The sequence below is a fragment of the Prionailurus bengalensis genome, chromosome D4, assembly GCF_016509475.1.
Source record: "Prionailurus bengalensis isolate Pbe53 chromosome D4, Fcat_Pben_1.1_paternal_pri, whole genome shotgun sequence".
Lineage (NCBI taxonomy): Eukaryota > Metazoa > Chordata > Mammalia > Carnivora > Felidae > Prionailurus > Prionailurus bengalensis.
Window position 1 is genome coordinate 76,517,528 of NC_057359.1, and position 22,727 is coordinate 76,540,254.

Below are 22,727 nucleotides of genomic sequence, written 5' to 3' on the forward strand. Positions count from 1 at the left end.
AACCTAATTGTATTACTTCAAAGTCCTGAAGCTTATTGCCCTGCTTAATGATGTGTCACGTTATTTATAGGGGAGGACAACGAGACTTCTATTGATTTAATGCACTTCCTTAAAGACCGTCATTGTCACAGCCATAAAACAGAGCTATTCCCAGACAACTCAATTATGTCCCCCGCGTCTATAAACCACCCTGTGGCCCACACAGTTGTACACAGGAGGCAGGGAGAGGTGAGACTATGGTGGGGGTCTCAAGGCCCCAGGACAGAAGGAAAAGTTCTAGAGATGGCAAATGTAGGTGCAGTGGGGCACCATCCAGTCAGGGAGGAGGGGCGGCATGCAAAACCCTTGATGGGGAGCTTGAAGCACCCCACTTTGTCTTGGCCCACCCAGCGGAGCTCTGTGATGCTAAGCAAGCTTCCTCCTCCCTCTGGGCCTTAGTTTTCCCAACTGCAAACTTGGGTTGCTAAGCCCAGCGAGACATGTAAGGTCCTTGGTGGCCCCCACGTTCTGCGGGTTTGAGGGTTACGGCTGATCTGGTTCTTGAGACAGAGCTGAGCCATGTGGCGACGGTGCAAGCACATGTTTAACATCGCTCCCCACCCTTTCTGTCCATCGTCCATCGGGAACTCTTCTTTCTCAGTTGATCGATGCTAACAGTAACGAACGCTAACAGGAAGCAATTCTTGCCCTGCTACTTATTAGCTGTGTATCTCTGGGCACTTGACTTGGCACAACTGAGATGCATTTTCTCCCCTGTGAAATGGGGATGTGAATACACAGGCCTGTTAACATACCTCATTCATGTATGCCATATGCCTGTCTTTCTCAAAATGCTGCTGCACAAACTACTACCCTTTAATGTGGGAGGCAGACAAGAACAGCTAAAGTGCCCATTTCATAGGAAGGGAAAACTGAGGTGGGAAGGGAATGAAGTTCCCAAGGTGGGGTGGTGGAGACTGGTCTCCTGCATCTGATCTGGAGAGTTCCAACTCTGGTAACAGCTGAGGATTGAAGGGAGATAAGATCTGGTGACCCTCCCTGAGGACAGAAGGCCCTCCGTGGGACAGACTTGAAACTGTGCCCTCAGACACAAAGTGATGGCTGCCAGGCTTCCAAGCAGACTGGAGAGAAGAAGGGGTCAAGGAGACACCACTCCCACCCTTCTAACTCTTCCCCAACAGTTGTTTCAAGGGGAGAGAGCTGGGAACAAGGAGCCTGCGGGAGAAGACCAGAGTTCTGGAGTGCTGACCACCACCTTACAGCCTCAGAAAATGCCTGAACTGGAAGAATCCTGAGATATCATCATACGGCCCCTTATAGGGTCAGTGGTACAAGGAAGCCCAGAGAGGGGCGGGGACCGCCAAAGGGCACACACCCTGTACAAGACAGAGCCAGGATTTAGCTTGTAGGAGCCTTACCTCCACACTCCACCCAGCTGCCAACTTCAGCAAGCACTTGCAGGCTTACCTTTCTGATACTGGAGCCACAGCTGCTGCTGGACCTTCTTGCTGGGAAAGTGAATGATACAGGTGAGCTCGGAGCCATAGAGGGCCTCTGCGATGTAGTGGGAGCCGTAGTGCTGGATGAAGGAGAGCAGCTCCTCCCGGCTGCTCTCCCTGGTCAGGATCTTGAGGACGTTGGTGAAGCCTGGACAGAGGAGGAGCAGGGGGAGGTGGTCAGATTTGGGAGGCCAGTGGCTGCCAAACTGTAAGTGGCAGGGGGCTCTTTCCAGCCAGGTTTGGTGACTTATCCCTCACCACCGCATCAGCCTGCTGGCTGCACTGGTCTGAACATACGCGACAAGTTCCCCTTCACTCACACGGCAAAGGTCGGTCCCTCTGGTGGACCCACAACTGAGAAGGGAACGACAGCAGAGTAAGGCCAAAAGCCTGGCAACCTAGATCATGGGACCTGAAAGTCATGATCAGGAAATCAAAGTTGATGTCTGTCCCGAGCAACTAATGTGTACCAAGCACACTGCTCACTGTTTCGCCCACTTAGTCCAATTTAGTTTAGGCCCCAACAGGGCACCCCCCGCTGTGTATGTGAGCAAATCAAATCTCAGACTATAAATCATTTCCTTGGTCTTCCAGCCAGAGGAGCTAGGATTCCCAGCCCCTTCTGCTCTCACTGCAAAGCATATGCACTTCCCGCGGCATCCAGTCACCCAGGGCTTGAACTCTCCATGGCTGGAGCCCCGGGGCTGCACTGGCCTAGGCTCAGCAGTTACTCTGCGTGCTAAGATTTGATCCCTGGCTTAGCTTCCTATAACACTACTTTCCCTTCTGCCTCTGCCTTTGCCTTCCCAAAACAGTGGTATGTTCTCTCTCCTGACAAGGCCAAGGGCTTCCTTTGCTGCTCTACTGTCCTTAGTCCTGTGCCAAAGAGACCTAGGTCCTCAGTGCCCAGCATGGTGCCTGCACAGCAATCACTCAGCAACTGCTGTCCCCCCCCCTCACCTTCCCCCGGCAGGCAGGTCACCAAGCTGTGCTTCCAAGAGCCTTAAGTCCTGCGTGGGCTCCTTCCTGCTACTAGATGACCAGTCCAGTGACCTTACCTGGTATTCCAGGCCTCCAAGGGCATCTCCCATGAGCCACCTACATCAGGCTTTACATCCAGCCAAATCAGCCTTCTGATTTCTCCTAAATGTGACCTGAGATCTCCACCATCCTTTCTTCACGTACATCCCCCGACACGCAACACCCATACACATTCACACCACCACCCACCTGGAATGGCCTCCCCACTTCTTCCCTATGTCCTCCCAGTGCACGAAGTCGCTGTCACCCCCACCCTCCCAAGAAACCATTCACACAGTCCTGGCCAGCCGCACCTACACTCTGCACCGCCAGGGGGCGCCACCTTGACCGCAGAAACTAGTCCACTCGTCTTTGAGCCTGGAAAGGCGTCCTTCCCCACCCCCGCCCCACCCCGGTACAGGGCACAGGTCCTGGGACAAGGCGGGGACACCAACCACCATTCTTCCAAGAGCAGTGGATTCTAGGCCGCATGAAAGTACAATGTAAAACAGCAAGCAAGCCCTTCTCCAACAGTAGAAATGAGCTGCAGTTTGCCAACACTTGATTTACAAGGGGTTCCCAGGAGCATCATTATTGATTAATTAAAGCTGATACACCTTTGTAGTTTTAACACAAACATCGCAGTCTCATTCACAAGTGCCGTGCAAGAGTGTGGGTGGTAGGGAAAACAGAAACATGCCTCAAAAGAATGGCTGTTTGATTAGGACAACCCCTCTCCATCAATCTGTTAACTCATACAACTGGGTAATTAATGCAGCAGTGTTAATGATGAGATCATTTCTCTTAAATAATAAATAACAACACCATGGAGATGACCTGTGGCTCTTTATCCAGGCAAACAAAACTAATCAAATCCCTGCTCTGCTCCTGTTTGGCCACTTCCTAGTGTGACCTTGGGCAAGTTACTTAACCTCTCTGACCCTCAGTTTCCTGATCTGGAAAAAAATGGGATAAATAATGCCTTCCTTTCAGGACTGATAGAAGTCCTAAGATAAAAAAAAAAAAAATCATTAGAAAGGACTTAGCCAACATCAGCAAGAATCACTATTTGTACTTCCCAGATGGGAAAGTCCCCTGATTCCTAGACTAAAAGAGTTCCGTGTTGCTCGTGAACAAAGTGATATTGAAAAAGATAAGAAAAGATGTGGCAGTAAGTAGGAGACACAGGGACAATCATTCAGTGGCAGCGTTATGAGTAACAGCCGGGGTACAAAACCCCATTTTTCCAGAAACTTTCATTCACTCTGAATTTTCCAGTTTTCCTTTTTTTTTTTTTTTTAATTCCTTTATCAAACAAGAGTGCCAACAATGTGTTGATTCTCTGTTAGTTACAGAGAATACAATAGAGGATACTGGAAAGAACAGGGCCTACACCCTACCCACAGTTCTTGGGTCAGGGGAGAAGACAGACAAGACTCAGATATGCATCTAGCACTTGTTAGTGCTTTAATACAGGTGCTCACAGGGAATATCCGGAGTTACTCTGAGGGGAATAGAGAACACAGGAGGGGTCTTGCAGCACTGCATGATGTGTTCCCTGGGCCAGGAGATCCAGACAGAGGGAACAGCATGTGCAAAGGCACAGAGGCATGAAAGAACATGGCCCATTTTGAGAACTATAAATTGTGCCTCATCAACTGAAACACAGGGTTTGTGCAGGTAGAGTATGGGCAGTATATGTGCCCGTGTGTTGCAGGGGTATGTGTTATTGCTGTCTAGGAGTTGGACAGGAAAGGAAATCATCCAGGAGAGACCAGAGGAACCAGTGCCTCAGAAGAATTTATAATCCACAGGCCTGACATACACAGAACATAATTGTGACTTAGATTGTCATTTACCCCATCTCCCACTCACCCTTCCCCATACTGCTATGATACCCCTTCCTCCAGGAAGCCGCTTGGACTCCTCAGAGCAGACAGCTCCCTCCTCTGGGGCACTGCTGCCCCACTGTTGCATTGAACCGACTGAAACATAAGGGTCTCACTGTCTGTCTGCTTGTCTGCCCCCCCTCCCTGTGGGCTCCTTCATGGCAGGGAGGTCATGGTCTCATTCCCTCAGCATCCCCAGTGCCAGCCCAGGGCCTGGCACCCCCTAAGCCATTGGGCACATGTGCTGAATTGCACCAAGCCCCCTGCCCCCTAAGCCCTTGGGCACACGTGCTGAATTGCACCAAGCCCCCTGGCTGCCTGACAGGTGGTCCTCACCTGCCGAGAGGGTGATGGTGCTGAGCTTCACGCGGTAGAGGTTGCTTCGGACCCGCCACTGCTGCACCATAGGGTAACCCATGGCCTCGTCATACCTGATGTCTCCTGGGGGACAGAATAAGAAGGGGAGGTCAGCACTTAGAGAACACTCACCAAAACCCCCAGCCTGCAGCCCTGCTGTGTAATGGCCCCTTCTAAATAGGTAGATGCTTGCCTTGACGTGCGGGCTCTCACTGGGGCCAAGAGCTTTATCTGGATCTGCCTCCAGGCCTCTTCCTGGCCTCTGATCTCAACCCCAATCCTGCTTTTTCTCTGCCCAACAGCTTATAAGCAAGCAAAAGCAGATTTATGATTCCACATAATCCTGCTGGCACCTTGCCATGGGAAATTAGACATCTCAGTGCCTCGGTTTCCCCACTGATACTATGGCTACCTATGCTGACCTTACTTCATAGATGCCTCGGGAGACTCAAATAAGATAACAGAAGTGGAGTCCTGTGGGAACCTGTCAATGCTGTACATGCAGGCACAGGGTCAGTGACCACAGCCCGTCCTCTGCGTATCACCTATGGCTGCTTTCACAGGATGACAGCTGTTCTCAGCAGGTGCCACAGAGCTTCCTGTAGAGCCTAGCACATTCACTATCTGGCTCTTTCTGTTGGCTGACCCCTGTTTGGACCACTGTTTTCTAACATGGAAACATGGGGTGAACATCGGTATCACATAAGACACACATGCACATACATAAAGGCTCACATTTCAAGTAAGACTGAGCTAAATGAAATTAAGCAAGATTTTAAAAACTCTGGGTAATTTCTGGGGCACTTGGGTGGCTCGGTCGGTGAAGAGACCGACTTTGGCTCAGGTCATGACCTCAAGGTTGGTGAGTTAGAGCCCCACATCGGGCTCTGTGCTGACAGCTCGGAGCCTGGAGCCTGCTTTGGATTCTGTGCCTCCCTCTATCTCTGCCCCTCCCCCACTCACACTCTGTCTCTAAAAACTAAGCATTAAAAAAAATTTTTTTTTAAATCTGTGATAATTTCTTGGCACCTTGACTAGATTAACATGCATTCTAGAGCTCTAGGAAGGTAGCAGTGTGGGTACTGTACTACTTAAGGTAGCATTTTGCAAACTTTTTTGACCAAGGAATCTCATTTTCATAGAGGGTTCACTGGAACTCATGTTCCATAGAATGCATTTTGGAAAACACAGGTATAGACAAAGAATAAACAAAGACGAAACCAGCACAGTGTTAGCAAATGGTTAACTCTAGGTGGTGGGTGTATAAACGATTCTTGTATTCTGATTTATATCTATTTGCATTTTCTAAACTTTCTGCTCTTAGCACTGAAAACTCTCTCTTTTTTTTAATCAGGAAAAAAATACATGGAAAAGAAATGCTAGTCACATCAGCAGTTAATATTATTGTTGTTATGTATCCTCTGCAAATGGCAGGCACATTTTCTGTCCTTTTCTCTTGTCCCCTGGTGAGGAGGCACTTAAAGAGATGTCTGATACCAAGATTAAAATGAGAATCTCATTGGAACCAATGATTTCTTCCTGGACATTACTGCAGTATTAAAGTTGTCCATTACTGTCAACTTTTTTTTTTCCTCCTTAGACTTTTCAGGAATAACATAATTTTTTTTCCGAAGCTTTCATTTTAAAGTAAAATATTCATGATCTCCAAATATATGTCTACTGGAGTGGGGTTGTTTTGTGATAAATATGTCCTCTCTGTTTATCTGCTCTGCCTGTCCTGTCCTTCCTCTGGAGAGGCTGCAAAGAGAAGGAGAATGGGTGGGGGTGGGGGATGAAGGAGAGGCTGTGTTTTGAGTCAGGCAGGAGCAAACAGTCTGCACAGGAAGACTAGGCACCTGCATCCGGGTAGCCTCTGCCCCATCTGTTTGCGCCCGTCCTGATTCAGAACAGGCTTGGAGTGGGGATTGGCGACGGGGGCCCATCTTCAAGAGAGGGAGGCAAAGCATCTGAATGCAGGCTGTGGACACAGTTCATTCACTGGATGACATGGCGTCCAAAGGGAAAACAAATGCTACATCTTTTGATTATCATGAAACTTATAAAGCCATCATTTTTGCCTCTCCCCACATTGTTGGACCTTCCCATAGTCGTTATTATCGCTCTGCCCTTCACTTCCCTCCATCTCTGGTCCTTCCTGGAGTCCAGCCTGGAATATAAGCTCCTCTAGTGGAGTGTTAGCTTCTTGAGGTCAAGGAGATTTTTTTTTAATGTTTATTTATTTATTTTGAAAGAGAGAGAGAGAGAGAGAGAGAGAGAGAGAGAGAAAGAATCCCAAGCAGACTCTGCGCTGTCAGCACAGAGCCTGATGCAGGGCTCCAACTCCCAAACCTGGAGATCATGACCTGAGTGGAAACAAGAGTCAGGTGCATAACCGACTAAGCTACCCAGGCACCCCAAGGCCATGGTCTTTATTATCTGCACTCCTGCAGAGCCAAGAACAGAGCCCGGACCATAACAGGCTCTCAACAAACACTTATTTACTGACTCACTTGCTCACTTGCATCCTATACCCAATCATAAGGGTATGGCTCATCCTTGGTCCTTACTCATCCTTGACCTCCATGTTATCTGACTCTATCCTAGATCCCCACCAAAAGATGGGCTTTTTCCTGGTAAGTTTTTTGTTGTTGTTGTTGTTAACTCTAGAAATATAACAGTTCCCTTATTAGGATGCCTCCAGAGATCCTCATGTCAAAACAAACAATCCTAATAATTTGTACCACTAATACAGAAGCACAATGCACTGAGCATTTTACACCTACGATCTCCAGTACTCACCACGGTGCTGAAGAATAGCTCTTACACCCCATATCTCAGAAGAAGAAACTGAGGCTCAGAGAGGGAAATGCTCAAGGACACACAGGTCAATGCCTGTGCTTTTCCATTAAAGAACAGCCCCTCCCCACAGACCATGGTGATGTCTTCTTTAAGGGGTGGTGAACTCCCTGTGACTGAGAGTATCCAAGAGGGATCATTACTCAGTGGAGATATTACAGATCTGATCTCTTCATTGGTAAGGAGGACTAGACGAGATGTCCTTGACAGTCTCGGTGAGCTCTGAAATCCTATGATCTTATGAAAATCTAAAATTAAGGAAGGCACAGCAGTTTTTAGACAGATTTTACAAAGCATTTTTAGATATATGATTTCATCTGATCTACATCTGGGCTCTTTTTGAAGTAGGACAGGTCAGGAAGGTGATGTAGGATAGTGGATACGGCATCAGCTTTGGAGTCAACACCCACTGGGCTTAAATCCTGACTCGACTGTGGACTGGTCATGTGGCCTTGGACCAGTTAAATGAGTTCTTTAATCAGAAAGAAATCCTGTGCCCTTGAAAGGGGACAATGACCCTTGCAGGGTTACAGAGATGAAGACGTGCGCAGTGTATGGCCCCTGGAGACCTGAAGCACACATGACTTGGGTCCTCTGCTCCGTCCGTGCCACTTTATTGGAAAGGCTGTGGAGGTTCCAAGGGCTTGCACGTGGTAGAGGGGGCTAGGAACCAAAGTTGGCCACACTGTGTGGTCTTCCTTGGGGGACAGTTTCCTTCTCAGTGAGAGGGTGCAATCACCTGTGAGGATGACCATTCTCTGCGGGCAGTGGTTGAGATCCCCAACCATTGTATCACAAAAGCAGAACAAGGGCCTGTACATCTTAGGAAAGTCCCTCCAAAAAAGGTAGGAGAGGACCTGGGAGAAGATGAGGGGGAGCAGAAGGGCATCCTGGGTGGGACAGAAGATACAGAGTCCCAGGAGAGCCTGCAGAAGAGGGGGAGAAGGAGAGGGAGGGGTGGGGGGTGGGGGGCTGCAGAGCAGAGTGAATAGGGCAGAAGACCCAGGGCGCTGGAACCTGGTTCTCATCCTGGTAGGCGTGCTCTGTGACCTTGGGCTGATCCCATCACCTCTCTGAGTCTGGATTCTTCATCTGTATAATGGGGAAAATAATACCCACCCCACAGGATGGCTCAGCGCCCATATTCAAAATCAAGTTGTGTAACAAGTGCTTTCAAGTGAGGGAGACTCCTGGTAGAGAGGGCCAGTGATGTTACTTTAGCACGATTTAAAAATAAACCTAGTGAAATAAGCTAGACGCAGAAAGACAAATACTGCACGATTTCGCTTTTATGTAGAATCTGAAAAAGCTGAACTCATAAAAGCAGAGAGTAGAATGGTTGAGGGTTAGGGGGAAATGGAGAGGCGCTGGTCAAAGGTACAAAGGTTCAGTTATGTGGGATGAATAAATTCTGCGGATCGAAGGCACAGCACGGTGCCTAGAGTTAGCATACTTGAAATTTGCTAAGAGAGTACGTCTTGGCCCAGATCAGAGGCTGGAGTCTCAGGGAATCCCCCTAGCTCTGCACAGACCATAGCAGAAGCCTCCCCTCCCCCTCCCCCCCCAAATGGCAGGTCCCTTTTGCACTCTGTCTCTCATGAAGGAGGAGGCCCGTCTTGGACTTGCTGAGGACTGACAGGCACCAGAACAGCAGGTGTGCGGTCAGAGTGGCGGGGAGGGGTGTGGCATGTGCGGCTTACCAGTGAGCAGCTGGAGGTCCGGGAGGGGCTCAGAGAGGACCCCCCGGCACTGCTCCTCCACCGGCAGTGGGATCACCAACAGCCCATCAGCCAGCTGAGGGAAGTCCTTGATGAAGTTGTTCTCCCTGTGGAGAGGAGCAGAAAGACCGCCAGAATGAGAACGTGGAGGCTGCTGGGGGCTGCAGAGTAGGAGGGCCGGGCTCTTGTAGTCAGATCAGAGAGACTCTCGAGTGGGCGGCTGTCCTTGCCCTTCGCCTCTGGCTCCCCGAGTCCCGGCTCAGAGCACGCGGTGCTAATCACAGGCTATAGACTCCTGCAGGCTAGGGCTCGAGTCCTGGTCCGCCATCCACTAGATGCACAATCCTGAGGAAGCTACTGTTCCACCCAGAACCTCAGTTTCCTTGCTATGAAGTGAGATCTCAGGGTTGTTGTAAACACCTAATGGGATAAAGCTGCCAATTGCTTAAGACACCGTCTGAGGCTCTACAAACTGTGTATTTGGCTGCTAAACATCTCCTTGCATAAGCAATGACAGTGGTGAGCTAGAATGTGAGGGAACTGGGGACAGCCTGGAGTGCTTGGAGGAACAGGGGCAGGGTTGAGCTGGAGAAAGGAAGGCTGCAAAGAATGGGTGTGAGTGTGCTCAAGTGGAAGTGTCCTAAGGCATCTTTTGGATCACACGCCTCCTTTTACAGATGGGGAAATTGAGGCCTAGAGAAGGGGAGCGACTTGCTCCCAGACCCACCCCTCCCCACTCTCCCCACCCAATTCCAGGCTCATGCTCTTTCTCCTGCCCTGGTTTCATCAGATGCCTCTATTCCTTCCTTGCAGGTCCATTGCAGGGAACAGAAGACAGACCTTGGGGGACTGAACCCTGAACAGAGGTAGTCTTTTGGGCAGGCGGGGTACTAACAGTGCATCCCAGGGGTGGAGCCTTCAATCTTTCATGCAACAGACCTGCCTAACACTAGAACAGCTTGCCAAGCCAGGTGGTGAGCTTCCTGTTCTTGAGAGTGTGCAAGCAGGGAATCTGACAGCCACTTGGCACGGATGGTATTAAAATCTGACATTTGAGGTCCCTCCATATTCAGAAAAGCTCAGAATCTGAGACACTAATCACAATCTGGAGAGGAGAAGGAGGAGGAGGGGGAGGAGAAGAAGAAAAGGAGGAGGGTGTTTATCACTTCACTGTGCCCCCTGGAAAGGGCAACTTTGAAATGAAAATCAGGAAGAGGAAAACAAAGATAGGGATGCCAAGGCAATGCCTTTGAAGCCTGGATCTCTTGAGCAGTTCAAAAGCAGCTGTACAAACGTGGGGGCAGGGCTGGGTCACTTCCTGTCTGTACTCCCTGTCCCTGCTGCGCACCTCACCCTAGGCACCTGTGAAGCCCCCCCAACGATTCATTCATGTAGGGAACCCCTCCCCTGTATCCTGACCCCTGAGGAGTCCAGGGTAAGAGACGTTAGCCCCATTTTCAACATACTCAGCATTGCCAGTATCTTCGTCATCATCATCTCTCACATTGTGTCCAATCCTCAGAATTTGCTAGGGTCTGGCTAAGTGCTTTACATACATTTTATCACTTAACGCTCACAGCAACCCCACGAGACAGTTATGATTACATTCTTTTCCCAGATGATCAAAACATGGGGCGCAGAGTGAAGAGGTGGTGGGTGTTGGGGTTTGAACCCAGGTCTGTTGATTGCACACTTGGGAAAGTTGGCAGCTGGGCCTGGGAGTGTCTGCTGAGCACGTGTGTGCATGACAATGAGTTTCTAGGTCCACGCTGGTGCACTGAGGCATGCTATTTTGTGTGCCTGTGTGGGCGTACCCCTGTCTGTCTCGGGAGCTATACTTGTTTAAGTCTATGCATGTGCCGTGATCGTGGCTTCCACCTAGGTGTTTGTGGTTGGCGTATGATCCGTTTGAAAGCCTGGGTGTGTGGAACAGCCATGCGAATAGAAAAAGAGGGACTTCTGGGGCGATGGGAGTGCCCCTAAAGGGGCACGTTAACACTCGCCAGGGTCTGAGGGCCTAAGTTTCCTTCTGTGTCCCTTGTGAGGTGGCCTGTGGTGATACAGATCTCCCCACAAAGATACGGCAGGGTGGAGGGTGTCTGCATGCCCAGGTCAGCTGAGCTCACACTCTGGGTGGAGCCCTGAGCTGGGCCGAGAGATTCAGAGAGATCGGATTCTCCCCCACTTTTCTAGATCTTCCCAGCCTAGTGGGGGAGACGACAAATGAGCCATGCGGAGCAGCCACTGGGGCCCAGTGATCAGGAATTCTGGGTGGGCTGGATGCTTCTGGGACCCATCTCCACGAGACCCAAGCACCTGTTTCAAGCGTAGGTATGGGCACGAGTGAGAAGGTGCCAGCGGCTCTGGAGACTGGGCTCCAGTTCTGCCCACACCACACCACACCTCACTGCTTAACCTGGAGCAAACCGCTCAAACTTCAGATTTCCCATCTGTAAAGTGAGGGTCAGAAAAGCTGTTCGATCTGCCTTAATGAGAAACAGCAATAGACAATAAGAATAACCTTTTATTGAGCACCTACCACGTACCAGGCACGGTTCCAGGTACATTTATCTTCTCCCAACCCTATGAGGTCGGTGCTGTTAGGACCCTCACTTCAGAGGCTGAACAGATGAAGCACAACACAGTTGGAGGTCCCAGGTGGTCTGGCCCCAAGGCTCCCAGTCCTCACTACTGCTCAGGTGCAGGGAACTGTCAAAGCCAGCAGAGCAGTAGCACCCCTGGGTACACTGAGCCCAGACAGGCCATGGCCAAGAGAAGGAGCGTGTTGCTCGTTACGACTTGACCGAACCAGCTGCTCTGGTCTCCAAGTGACCTCACCCATCTTCACTGCATCGCCATGAGCTGGGTGCTCACTCAGCCAATGCAGAAGTAGAGGCTTTGAGGCATGCAGTACCTTCCAGAACTTACACAGAGTGCACTGGAGAAGAGGGATCTGAAAGCAAGCTTATGTTTTCTCACTTTACCATCCAGGGTCTCCATCTTCTCTGGCACTGCTTTTAGAGACAGAGACAGAGACAGAGACACCCTCTTCACTCCACATCCCTCTGCCTTCTGTGTAAGCCAGGCTTCACTCAGTGGGTAGATCTGACCCCACAGGGACAATGAAAGGCAGCCTCGGGATGGTGGGGTGGAGGTGGGGGGGTCTCATATGCTCTGTGTTCCTAGAGGAAGGTTTTCTCCCGAAGCTTTGGGGAAGCAGGGAGGATGTTGAGGAAGCATGTGAGGAAGAAGGGGAAGATGCAGGGGTGGGAGGTTGAAGGCCAGTGTGAAGGCTGGGAGGGAGGGAGGCAGGGGCGAAGCAGGGGATGGTAAGACCAAGGTCTGTCCCTCAGAAAGGGGCCCCTTTGCCGCCACCGCCTGGGGATGGCCACAGTCCTGCGTGGCCGTTGCCAGCAGAGGGCGCCCAGGGCTTTCACATCTCCTGGGCTCTCTCGGGAGGTACAAAAACTCAGATGGGAAGAGCAGGCGCCAGGAAGTTCCCCTGGGCCCAGAACCGCAGACAGAACCCAGACGGCTGCTTCAGAATCCACCCACCTGCAAAAGGGACGCGGGAGGCCGGCGGGGTGCTAGTTAAATTCAATTGCCAGAAAGTGAATTCTGATTCTCATAGCTTGTGTGTACGTGTGTATAGAAAAACAAAAACAAAAACAAAAACAAACAAACAAACAAAAAACTGCAAGGCAACTGATCCCAAAGATAGGAAGATGGGAAGGAGAATGAGTAATATTTATCGATCCTATTTGTTGATCATCAGCTATGCCCTAAATAGTGTGTGTGTGTGTGTGTGTGTGTGTGTGTGTGTGTGAGTGTGTGATTTTAACTGCATGAGACCTCTAGGAGACAAGTAGTATTATCCCCATCTTGTAAATAAAGAAATGGGCCCTCAGGGAGGTTAAGGAACCTGTCCCACATGTCCACAGTTAGGAAGCTGGAAGGGGCCAAGACCACTTGTAGCCAACGGGGAGGTTCCCAGCTTAGTGCTTTGCACTTGGTAAACACCTGCCCAATGGATCAATCCAAAGCCCATGCTCTTGATCCCTGGTATAACCTGAGACCAGTCAGTTCTGCCCTTTTACCGCCAGAGTGGATGCTCTCTCGTGTCCACGGGTGTGTCTGTATGTGTATGTGAGTGGATGTCATGTTTCAAACTGGGACAGGGTCACAGTTTCTTTAGACAAGTATCTCCCCCCAAATATCCATGAATCAATCTCAGCTGATATTATATGAAAATACTTCATTAACTTTTTTTTAAGCTTTTTTAAAATTTATTTTGAGAGAGAGTGCTGAAGGGGCAAAGAAAGAGGGGGAGAGAGAGAATTTCAACCAGACTCCGCACTGACAGTGCGGGACTTGAACTCCCTAACCGTGAGATCATGACCTGAGTGGAAATCAAGAGTTGGTTGCTTACCTGACTAAGCTACCCAGGCACCCCTGGAAATGATTAATCAACTTTTAAAAATAGCAGATCCTGGGCTCTGGGCACTCAGGAGGGCCCTGGAGGTACGAGATCTCACTTGTTCCACATTTATTAGGGTCTCTCAAGTTTCAGGGACTGATCTGCACACCGGGGCCCAGCAGGAAACAGGGAGGTGCCTCCATTCACAAGGATCAGAGAGAACGCAGGGCATGTAGGAAGGTCTGAAAGGTCTTCGAAATCTAGCCTCTGCCTACCTCCTGCCTTATGTTTTGACCCCTGTCCCCTGGTCTGCTCTTCTCCAGCCACACTGACCGCCTTTAAGTTCCTCTTACAGGGCATACTCACTTCCTACAAAGGGCCCACTGGGGGTTTGCCCTCTCTCTGGAAAGGTCCCTGCCCCGTGCACCTGGCTATCACCTGCTTATCATTCGGGCTACACATTACTGCCAGGACAGTTCTCCTGTTATGCTATCCCATAGTATCTTTCCTTCCATGAAGAGCTTCTCAACTCCTACCCGTAGATGTGCTCCCGGGGACCTTCCTTGAGACCTACCCTGCCTGTTAAACTGTGAGCTCCATGGGGGCCAAGACTACCCCTCTGCTACTACTGCCTCCCCAGTGCAAACTGCATACAAAGTGTGTACTCACTGAACACTGGATTGAAGGGATCTTGGGAATCTAAGTCTAAAACTCCAGCCTGTCCCCATGGAGCTTCAAACCCTACTTTCTTCCTCTTCCTAACTGCATGGCACCCTGGTTCCTCTGGAGCTCAGATAGGAGCCAGGGGCTCCAGCCACACCCAGCTGCTGGGGACCCGATGGGAAATGGTGGTCTGTCTAAGCAGGGGTTGGTCAGACCTCCCACACTGGATGAACACATGTGTACGTGTGTGCATTCCCACTGGGGTGGGGATGCAGCAGGTGGGGTGGGCTGAAGGATGTCAACAGGAGGCAAGAGGCCAAGTTAAAAACCCACCTCCTCTTCCATGTAATCATCTCGATTTTCCCCAGATGCAATAAAACCTTCCTATCACTTTTCCCTCATGCATCTTGCTCATGAATAGATCCCAGAAGTGGCCTTGGGGTCTGGTGGTGGAAAAGGCAAGGGCTCAAAAGTCCTGCAGACATGGATCCAAATGCTGGCTGTGTGACCTTGTGGGGGGGGTCACTTCCATTTTATGAGTCTTAGTGACCTCACCTGTAAAATGGAAGTAAGAGGTCTGACTTCCAGGGGCTGAAAGGAAGATTCATTTGTAAAGTGATCTTTAGTGATGATCCCATTTCCGGAACCCCACACTAGATTCTGAATCTCTTCAAGAGCCTCAGAGCACCTGAGACAGTGACTACTCCTAGTAGAAGCCCCGTAAGCATCTGTTCAGTTGTGTGCAGAGGTGAGAGGCAGGCCTCTTCACCCACCATGCCACCTGCAAAGGACCTCCTGACTCAAAGCTACAGAGTATTTCCATGGAGTATGCACCTTGTCTAGCTTTCCCTCCCATCAGCCATGCTGACAAGAACAGCAAGCAGGGGAGGCTGGGCTCCTCCGCCACCCTCCCCAGCCTACCTGAGGTCTTCCCTCCCTCCTGCCCCAATTTAAGAATATGTGTAAGTGTTTTGGATACATTAATACACAGCCACCAGCATGCAAGAGCCGATCACCCCTCAGTTCTGGGGAAATTAGCATTTAAATTGAGGCATTTCAGGGAAGTAAATCATCCCAGAGCCAGCCAGCACTGTCTGCAGCTCTTCCTCAGTGGAGGGAAGGCGAGGAGCCGTGGCCTGCAAGCTGTTGAGTCTGCAGGGAGTGGCTCTCTCCACCATTTCTGGCTCTCCCCAGGCTGCCTAAGGCCTCCTAAAAGGGTGGCAGTCAACCCCCAGCACCACTGAGGACATCACACCTGGTTTAAACCATGCCGTATCCCTCACCTACGCCTAAACTGAGGCTTTCTGTCAAATGAGAGTGGTATTTTTGGCTGAGATGTGGTTTCCTGTGTGATCAACGAGCCAGGACATGTGCTCTCATCTTGGCTCTGTCACTGTCTAACTGGGGGGTCTGGGGAAGCCACTCCCCACCTCTGGGTGGGTGAGCAGCTGGTAAAAATACTTGGGCTTCTCTGAAGTGTAGATTAAGAGGTATTAGGCTTGATTCTACAGGCACTCTGTATGTTCTGGAGTCACAGGGACCAGTGTTGTTGAAACTGATGCTGACATCTGTCCATACCCAGCCTCCAACTCTGCTCTTCTTGGGGAGCAGTTAGAAACTTTGTTCTGTGATCTACTTCTTAACTATGGGTCTTTGTTTACATTCTCTGCTCAGGTGCTGCACTGAGTCATTCTTACATTCAACCTTTCATTCATTCATTCATTCAAATATTCAATGAATTTTCATTATTACATACCAGGCCTTGGAAATACAATGGCAAAACAGACATTCTCTGTCCTTAAGCTCCCACATCCTAGTAGGAGACACATGTGTAAAATGCTTCTAGATAAGTGTGCAAGGTGAATAATGGTTTTGAAGAGGTTCAAGTGAAGTATTTTTCATTCCCCATAAATCATATTTGTCTATGGCACCCTGCCCGCTCAATCAAAAGCATTCATCCCTTAGGTAGAAGGGCAGATATCATCTAGACAAGAAAGGGGGTCATTGCTCAGCTTTGCATCTCAAAGATGACTTTGTAGTGTCTTGAGCTAGACAAGAGTTTCCAAAGCCAGCCTGTGCTAAAAGTGAAGGTCCCCTTATATATCAAAGCCAGGCCTGACCGACTCAAATCATAGTCTTATTTTAATGTATAGATGGTGCAGGCTATGACCTCAGGGGAGTTCCCACCAGACAGGAAAAGGAAGGAGAAAACCCTTCTTTCTGCCATCAGTGCTGTGCTGGATTGCTGAGAAGAGAAGGCTAGGGGGGCCAGGAGCTCATACCCAAGGGTAGACAACCCCTTTCTGGTCTTTTGGAAGGCAGCACCGCCTCCCCATCCACCCCGGCCTTGAGGGCAGCGTCTACAAATGCTGAAGATACTAACAAGTGTTTGGGAAAAGTCCCAGAGCAGGTGAGCAGGGACACTGGGGCCTGCTGCTTCAGATCAGGGATTAGTCTGGGGAGCTGGGGAGCCCCTCTATCCAACGAGCCATGGAAGCTCCCATGAGAGGGCAGCAGGAGCTGAGCAAGAGCCTGGAAGTCAGCCTCTGATTCCTGCACCTACAGGGCAGACATAATAAAGCTGACAAGACTTCCTGTCCTAACCCCCTGCTTGCATGGAGGCAGGGATGGGGAAGCAGACCTGAGATTAGAACAAAGGGGCTTCAGAGTGTGGGGACCTCATGACTCTGGACTGTGGCAGTATATTCTGACAACATATCCTTCCTCAAAAGACTACCCAAGACCATCCACATCCTAACGGATGCCAGTGCAAGGGCACAGAGCCATGCCCAAGTAAGAAATCCACATAGTGACTCCAAGCAAGGATCTAGTACACCATGCATCCTGAGGCCTCGTGGAGGTGGGGGGAGACTGCTTGGTGAAGAAAAGGCAGGGTTGGCTGGGGAGGAGTTCAACTTTGAACAGACTAAGTACTTCCTCTAAAGAGGATGTGCTGTATCCTTCATTGGTAACCTGAAATACTTTTTTTTTTTTGCTATAAGTGAAATGGAAACTTGAGGAAAAGATTATTTCAGCTGTAGAAAATTAAGACTACACTGTTTTGCATAACTGACTTGTAGTGGGAAAAATGTTTAAATCTTTTGTTGTTTAAAGAGACAGTTATAGGTTAGAGTTATAAAGTTTAAGATTCACAGCAGGGAGGTTCAGAGAATAAGGGGGTAGAGAGGAGGGGCACTTAACACAGAGTGGGCAAGGTGGGAAGGCTGCCTGGAGAAGGTGAGCCTTGACTGATTGGGAGGGGTCATCCAGGGAAAGAGCGAAGAATGAAAATGGGGTCCGGGCAGAAAGAATAGCATGTGCAGAAGTCTGAAGTGGTGTGTGTGTGTGTGTGTGTGTGTGTGTGTGTCTCAGAGAGAGAGAGAGAGAGAGAGAGAGAGAGAGAGAGAGAGAGAGAGAGGAGGTAAACACTCACATGGCACATTCTGCAAATTGAAAGAAGCCAAGATTCAAGATGTAAAAGCATTGACTAAAATGCAAAGACGGGCTGGAGAGGCGCACATAAACAGACCAGCTCTTACCAGTCTTCCAAGTGATGCTAAGAGACGCGGGCTTTATTTTATTTTTTATAATTTTTTTTACTGTTTATTGATTTTTGAGAGAGAGTGAGTGAGCGAGCAGGGGAGGGGCAGAGAGAGAGGGAGACACACAATCAGAAGCAGACTCGAGGTTCCACTCTCTGAGCTGAGAGTCAGCACCGAACCCGATGTGGGACTGAAACTCCCAAACCGTGAGATCATGACCTGAGCGGAAGTCAGATGCTTAATTAACCGCCTGAGCCACCCAGGCACCCCAGGAATGCAGGCTTTATTCTGAGGGCAAGACGACCCACTGCAGGGGTTTCAGCAGGAGAGAAATACTTTCTGACCGGAGCTTTAGAAAGATGGCCTGGACACACGCTAGAGGGTGAGCTGAAAAAGGAACAAGGACGGAGGGAAGGAGTGTGTTAGTATGTTATGGGGTTTTGCAGCACCCCAGACAAGCACGGTGGAGGCGCCCTACGACAGGACATGGAGAAGACGCACGCTTTGAAAGACACACAGCAAGTAGGACCTGCTGTTCCCTGTCACCAGCTGCACGCGGTGGGAGCAGAACGAGTCATGAGACGTGTCAGCAGTGCTGACTCCAGAACCCACGTCCACTTCTGGCTAAGCACCAGAGCCCCTGGACACCCCCGATTTTACCTGCTGTGGCCGGAGAGCAGACCAATGCCCATCGGGAAGTTCTTGCCTCCTTCCTGCCCCTACCAGCTGGCAGCCCATCCTCCACGAGATTCATCCTGTGAGATTCACAGGAAGACTGCCAGATCTCAGTAAAACCCCCAGCGTTTCCTGCGAGCCCAGCCACCTCCAGAGGGAGGCTCCCAGGATTGCCGTCTCTTCCTTGGCAGGATGCAGTTCATGACCCCCACCCTACGGGCTGTTTCACAGGTCATGGGCGCAAAGTTGCCTCCCTGGCTCTGCTGGGGCCCATGCGTGTGGGGCCGTTCTTATCTCAGCTGATGCTCGGCACATTGATGAGAGAGGGGACAAAGGCAGGGCAGAGGAAGTGACTCATTTACTGGTTCCTGGGTTGGCAAGACCAGAACAGGCTACCCATCCACATTTTTGATTTCCAGCCCCAGAGCTGTTTCCTCTTGCATGTTCTGGAAGGTTCCTAAGAAAGGCCATGTTACCTGCCCTACCCCCTCGGACCTGTGGGCTCCTTGAAAGCAGGGGCTGCATTTGATTCTTCTTTGCAACGTCCCCTGAGCCCTCTTGGGAGCCTCCAGACAGACTTCATAGTGTCCTCTTCTCTAGAAGGCATCCCTGAGCCCCTTCAGTGGAAGGGACGCCCTGCTTCCACAGCACTTGATTTTGACTCTGACCACAGCCTCTGGCAAGTACATGGTCATTCTCTGCATGCCGGTTTCCCTTTCAAGGCTCTCTACTTCTCAGTTGCAGGGATCTGGGAATCTGGGGATCTGGGATCTGCCAGATCGGGGATCTGACAATCGTCTGGGCAACTGCCCTCTGAGCCTTCCTCACCTACACACCCTGCTTCCAGGGTGTGTACAGACACAACACAGGACAGCTGTGTGCTTGGGTTCAGGCCACCACCCCTCTCCCAGGGTCTGCTGTAACAGCCTGTTAATAATGCACTCTGCATTCAGCCTGGTCCCTCCAATTTTCCAACCATCCTGTGGCCAGAATGATTTTGTAAAATGACGGTTCTAACTCAGATGTATCACAGGCCCCGTGTCTTCGTGTATTAGTGTTCTGTTGCTGCCATAACCAACTGCCACCAATATAGTGGCTTAAACCAACATACACTTATTATATTTTTTTGTAGGTCAGATATCTGACATGGGTTTGTGGGCTTCAGGCAAGGTGTTGGCACGGCTGTATGCTTTCTGGAAGCTCCAGAGTAGGAACCGCTCCCTTGCCATTCCAGCTTTTTGAGACTGCCCGCGTTCCTTGGTCCTGGGCCCTCTTCCACCACCATCAAAGCTAGCCAAGGCAAGGCAAGTCCTTCTGGAATCACATCCCTCTGGTCTCCTCTGTTACCTCCCATTCCCCTTTTAAGGAACCTTAGGATTACATCAGACCCACCTGGATAATCCAGGCAATAATCTCTTTATCTCCAGATCAGCGGCTTGATTTCCACCTGCACCCTTAATCACCCTTTGCCATGGAAGGTAATTTATTCACAGGGTCTAGGGATTAAAATATGTACATCTGGAAGGCATTATTCTGCCTACTACACTCCATTTCCACCCCCGGCAGGAGAGCTTTGCTGATGCCTCCCTTTCACTTGGGGGTTTGATGCCCCTTCTCTGGGTTTCCACAGCACCCATCCTTCCCCTATCTTAGCACTTTCACACTGGACTATTGATCTTGGTCACTCACTGTCTCCCTTGCTGGACAAAGGGCACTTTATGGCAAGGACCACGTCTTTCTTACTCGCTGCCTACATCCAGCCTTGACACAGGGGCTGAAACACATTCTAGGGGCTCAATAAGTGATTATTCAGTGAATGAATGAATGAATGAATGGTCCTAGCTGAATGGAAATGTGGGAGAGACCACCCATCCAGCTGTGTTACTCCAATCTCCCCCTACCCTTTCGTCCCTACATATCTAGTATCAGACTGACAAACGTCATTTTTAAACTAATATCTACTGATTCCTTGCAGTGTGCTAGCAATTATTCTAAGGGATCTGCACACATCTTGTTTCACACAGCAACCCTGGGAGGGAAGTACTCTTATTCTATTTGTTTGTTTGTTTTAAATAAAGGAAAACAAGAGTAAAGAGATTGATTAAAGTACAAGGGACTAGCAAGCTGGACGTGGAACAATTCAACTCCATGTTCTTAGAAACTATGCAAAAATAGGCTAGTAATGTTTAATCTTGCCCCAAAATGAAATGCTGAAACGTGCAAGCTGACTCACTGAAAATACCAGTGTTGGCTGAATGTGCCAGATGGATGCCCACATTGATAACAGTAACTGCTCTTTATTGAATGCATGTCATGTGCTAGGTCCTCGGCAAGACTTGTTTCTAACTTTTTTTTTTTTTTTTTTTTTTTGCCATAGACTGAATGTTGGTGTCCTGCCCCTTCAAATCCATATGTTGAAACCTAACCCCCAATGTGAAGGTATTAGGAAGTGGGGCCTTTGGGAAGTGATCAGTTCATGAGGGTGGGCCCTTCATGAATGGGGTTAGTGCCCTTGTAAGACAGACCCCAGAGAGCTCCTTGTCCCCTCCACCAAGTGAGGAAAGGTACCATCTAAGCACCAGGAAACAGTTCCTCAGCACACATGAATCTGCCACTGCCTTGATCTTGGACTTCCCAGCCTCCAGAACTTAGAGAAATAAAATTTTTGTTGGTTCCGCCATGAAGTCGATGGTATTTTGTTAGAGCAGCCCCAACACTGAGCCCCAACAGCCCCAACACTAAGACACTTCTAACATCTTGCAAAGTCATTTTTATTATCTTGATGCTGGAGGTAAGGAGACTGGGTCTCAGTGAGGTGGGGTCACGTTCCCAGGCTCACCCTCCACTCTGCCACGCCCCTCTCCAGCCATGTTCACACGGTCTTTCTCCTGCCTTGCCCTCATGCATACGAAGGTGTGTATGAACACACACACACACACACACAATGTGAAGTCTGGCTTACACACTGCACATGCCTTCCCTCTCTAAATGTAAAACCATTTCTACCAGAGGCACCAAACTCACTTAAGCATTCCGGGCATGGCCGCTTCTAACTCCTGCCCTGGTAATTGCAATCCCTGAAATTGAAAGAAATCGCAGGCTAGAGAAACATTATCTTCTCTTCAGCCCCTGTGCCCTCCCCCTCCTCAGCACCAGGACTCGTCGTGGTGTCCTAACCCCAGGAGCAGGCCAGATTGCTGTCACTGGGGCCTCTGCAGCTGTTTCCAGAACGTCCCCCTCCATTTCTCAAGGGAAGGAATCCAAGACCCTGCTACCCTGACATCCAATTTCAGAGCTGGGGTGGCGAAAGTTCGACATCACTAGGCCCGATCTCTGCATTTTTTTCTGACCCAGCACTGTCGTTATCTCTGCTTTTCAGATGCTATAATGAGATCTGAAGAGGAGAATTAGCCTCACCAAAACCTCCAGACAGAGACGTGGACCTAAACACAAATCTGCAGGGCCTGAGTGAACAAGCCCCTGGTCCTAGGTGGCGGCTGAGCCTGTGAGAGAGGGGTACGGCTCAGCCTAGATCCCCCTCTGCAGCCACAGCCCAAACTGCACGCTGAGATTTACCCCCCTCCATCCTGAAAGGGTCTATTGCTTATGTTATCACAGTCAAAGGCAGAAGCCACTATCCCTGTGCTGTTAAAAAACATTTCAATTGCAATTAGGATTTCATATTCCAGTGTTCAGGGCACTCTCTGCTCTCAGGGCACCATGATCCCCACACACCTCCACTCATGTCTGTCTCAAGGGTGTAGCTTAACAGCAGACACAAAATACGTGTACTCAAGCACTTGCTGAGTGAGTCCAAGTGTTGGGACTACTGACTCTCCCTGAATCCTGGTGTGAGTGCTCACCATTCCTCAAGCACCCCCAGTCCTCTCCTGGACAGGGAGCCAGTTCTGTGAAGCTGTTCCACCAACTTGCTTTAAACAAGTCACTTCCCAGCTCCGGGGGTGTCTTAAGCCCTGGGGTCATTTCTTTGACAAATACAGGCGTCCTCAAACGGCTCTGGCACAGAGGGCTAAGAAGAAGTTCCCGAGAGGAGGAGCTGTGTTCCCACGGGCACTCTGTATCTTCCTTCC

At 50.0% G+C, this 22,727-nt stretch overlaps 1 protein-coding gene across 3 annotated transcripts in view; it reads right to left on the reverse strand.

The window, feature by feature from the left end:
• ASTN2 (astrotactin 2) overlaps positions 1 to 22,727 on the reverse strand; it is an 882,294-nt gene that overhangs the window by 235,589 nt on the left and 623,978 nt on the right. For all 3 annotated transcript variants that reach the window (XM_043565814.1, XM_043565813.1, XM_043565812.1), the window contains 3 exons: positions 9,322 to 9,446; positions 4,745 to 4,849; positions 1,468 to 1,647 (listed from right to left, as the gene is read on the reverse strand). In XM_043565814.1, coding sequence (XP_043421749.1) covers positions 1,468 to 1,647; positions 4,745 to 4,849; positions 9,322 to 9,446 — 410 coding nt within the window. The remainder of the gene's footprint in view (positions 1 to 1,467; positions 1,648 to 4,744; positions 4,850 to 9,321; positions 9,447 to 22,727) is intronic.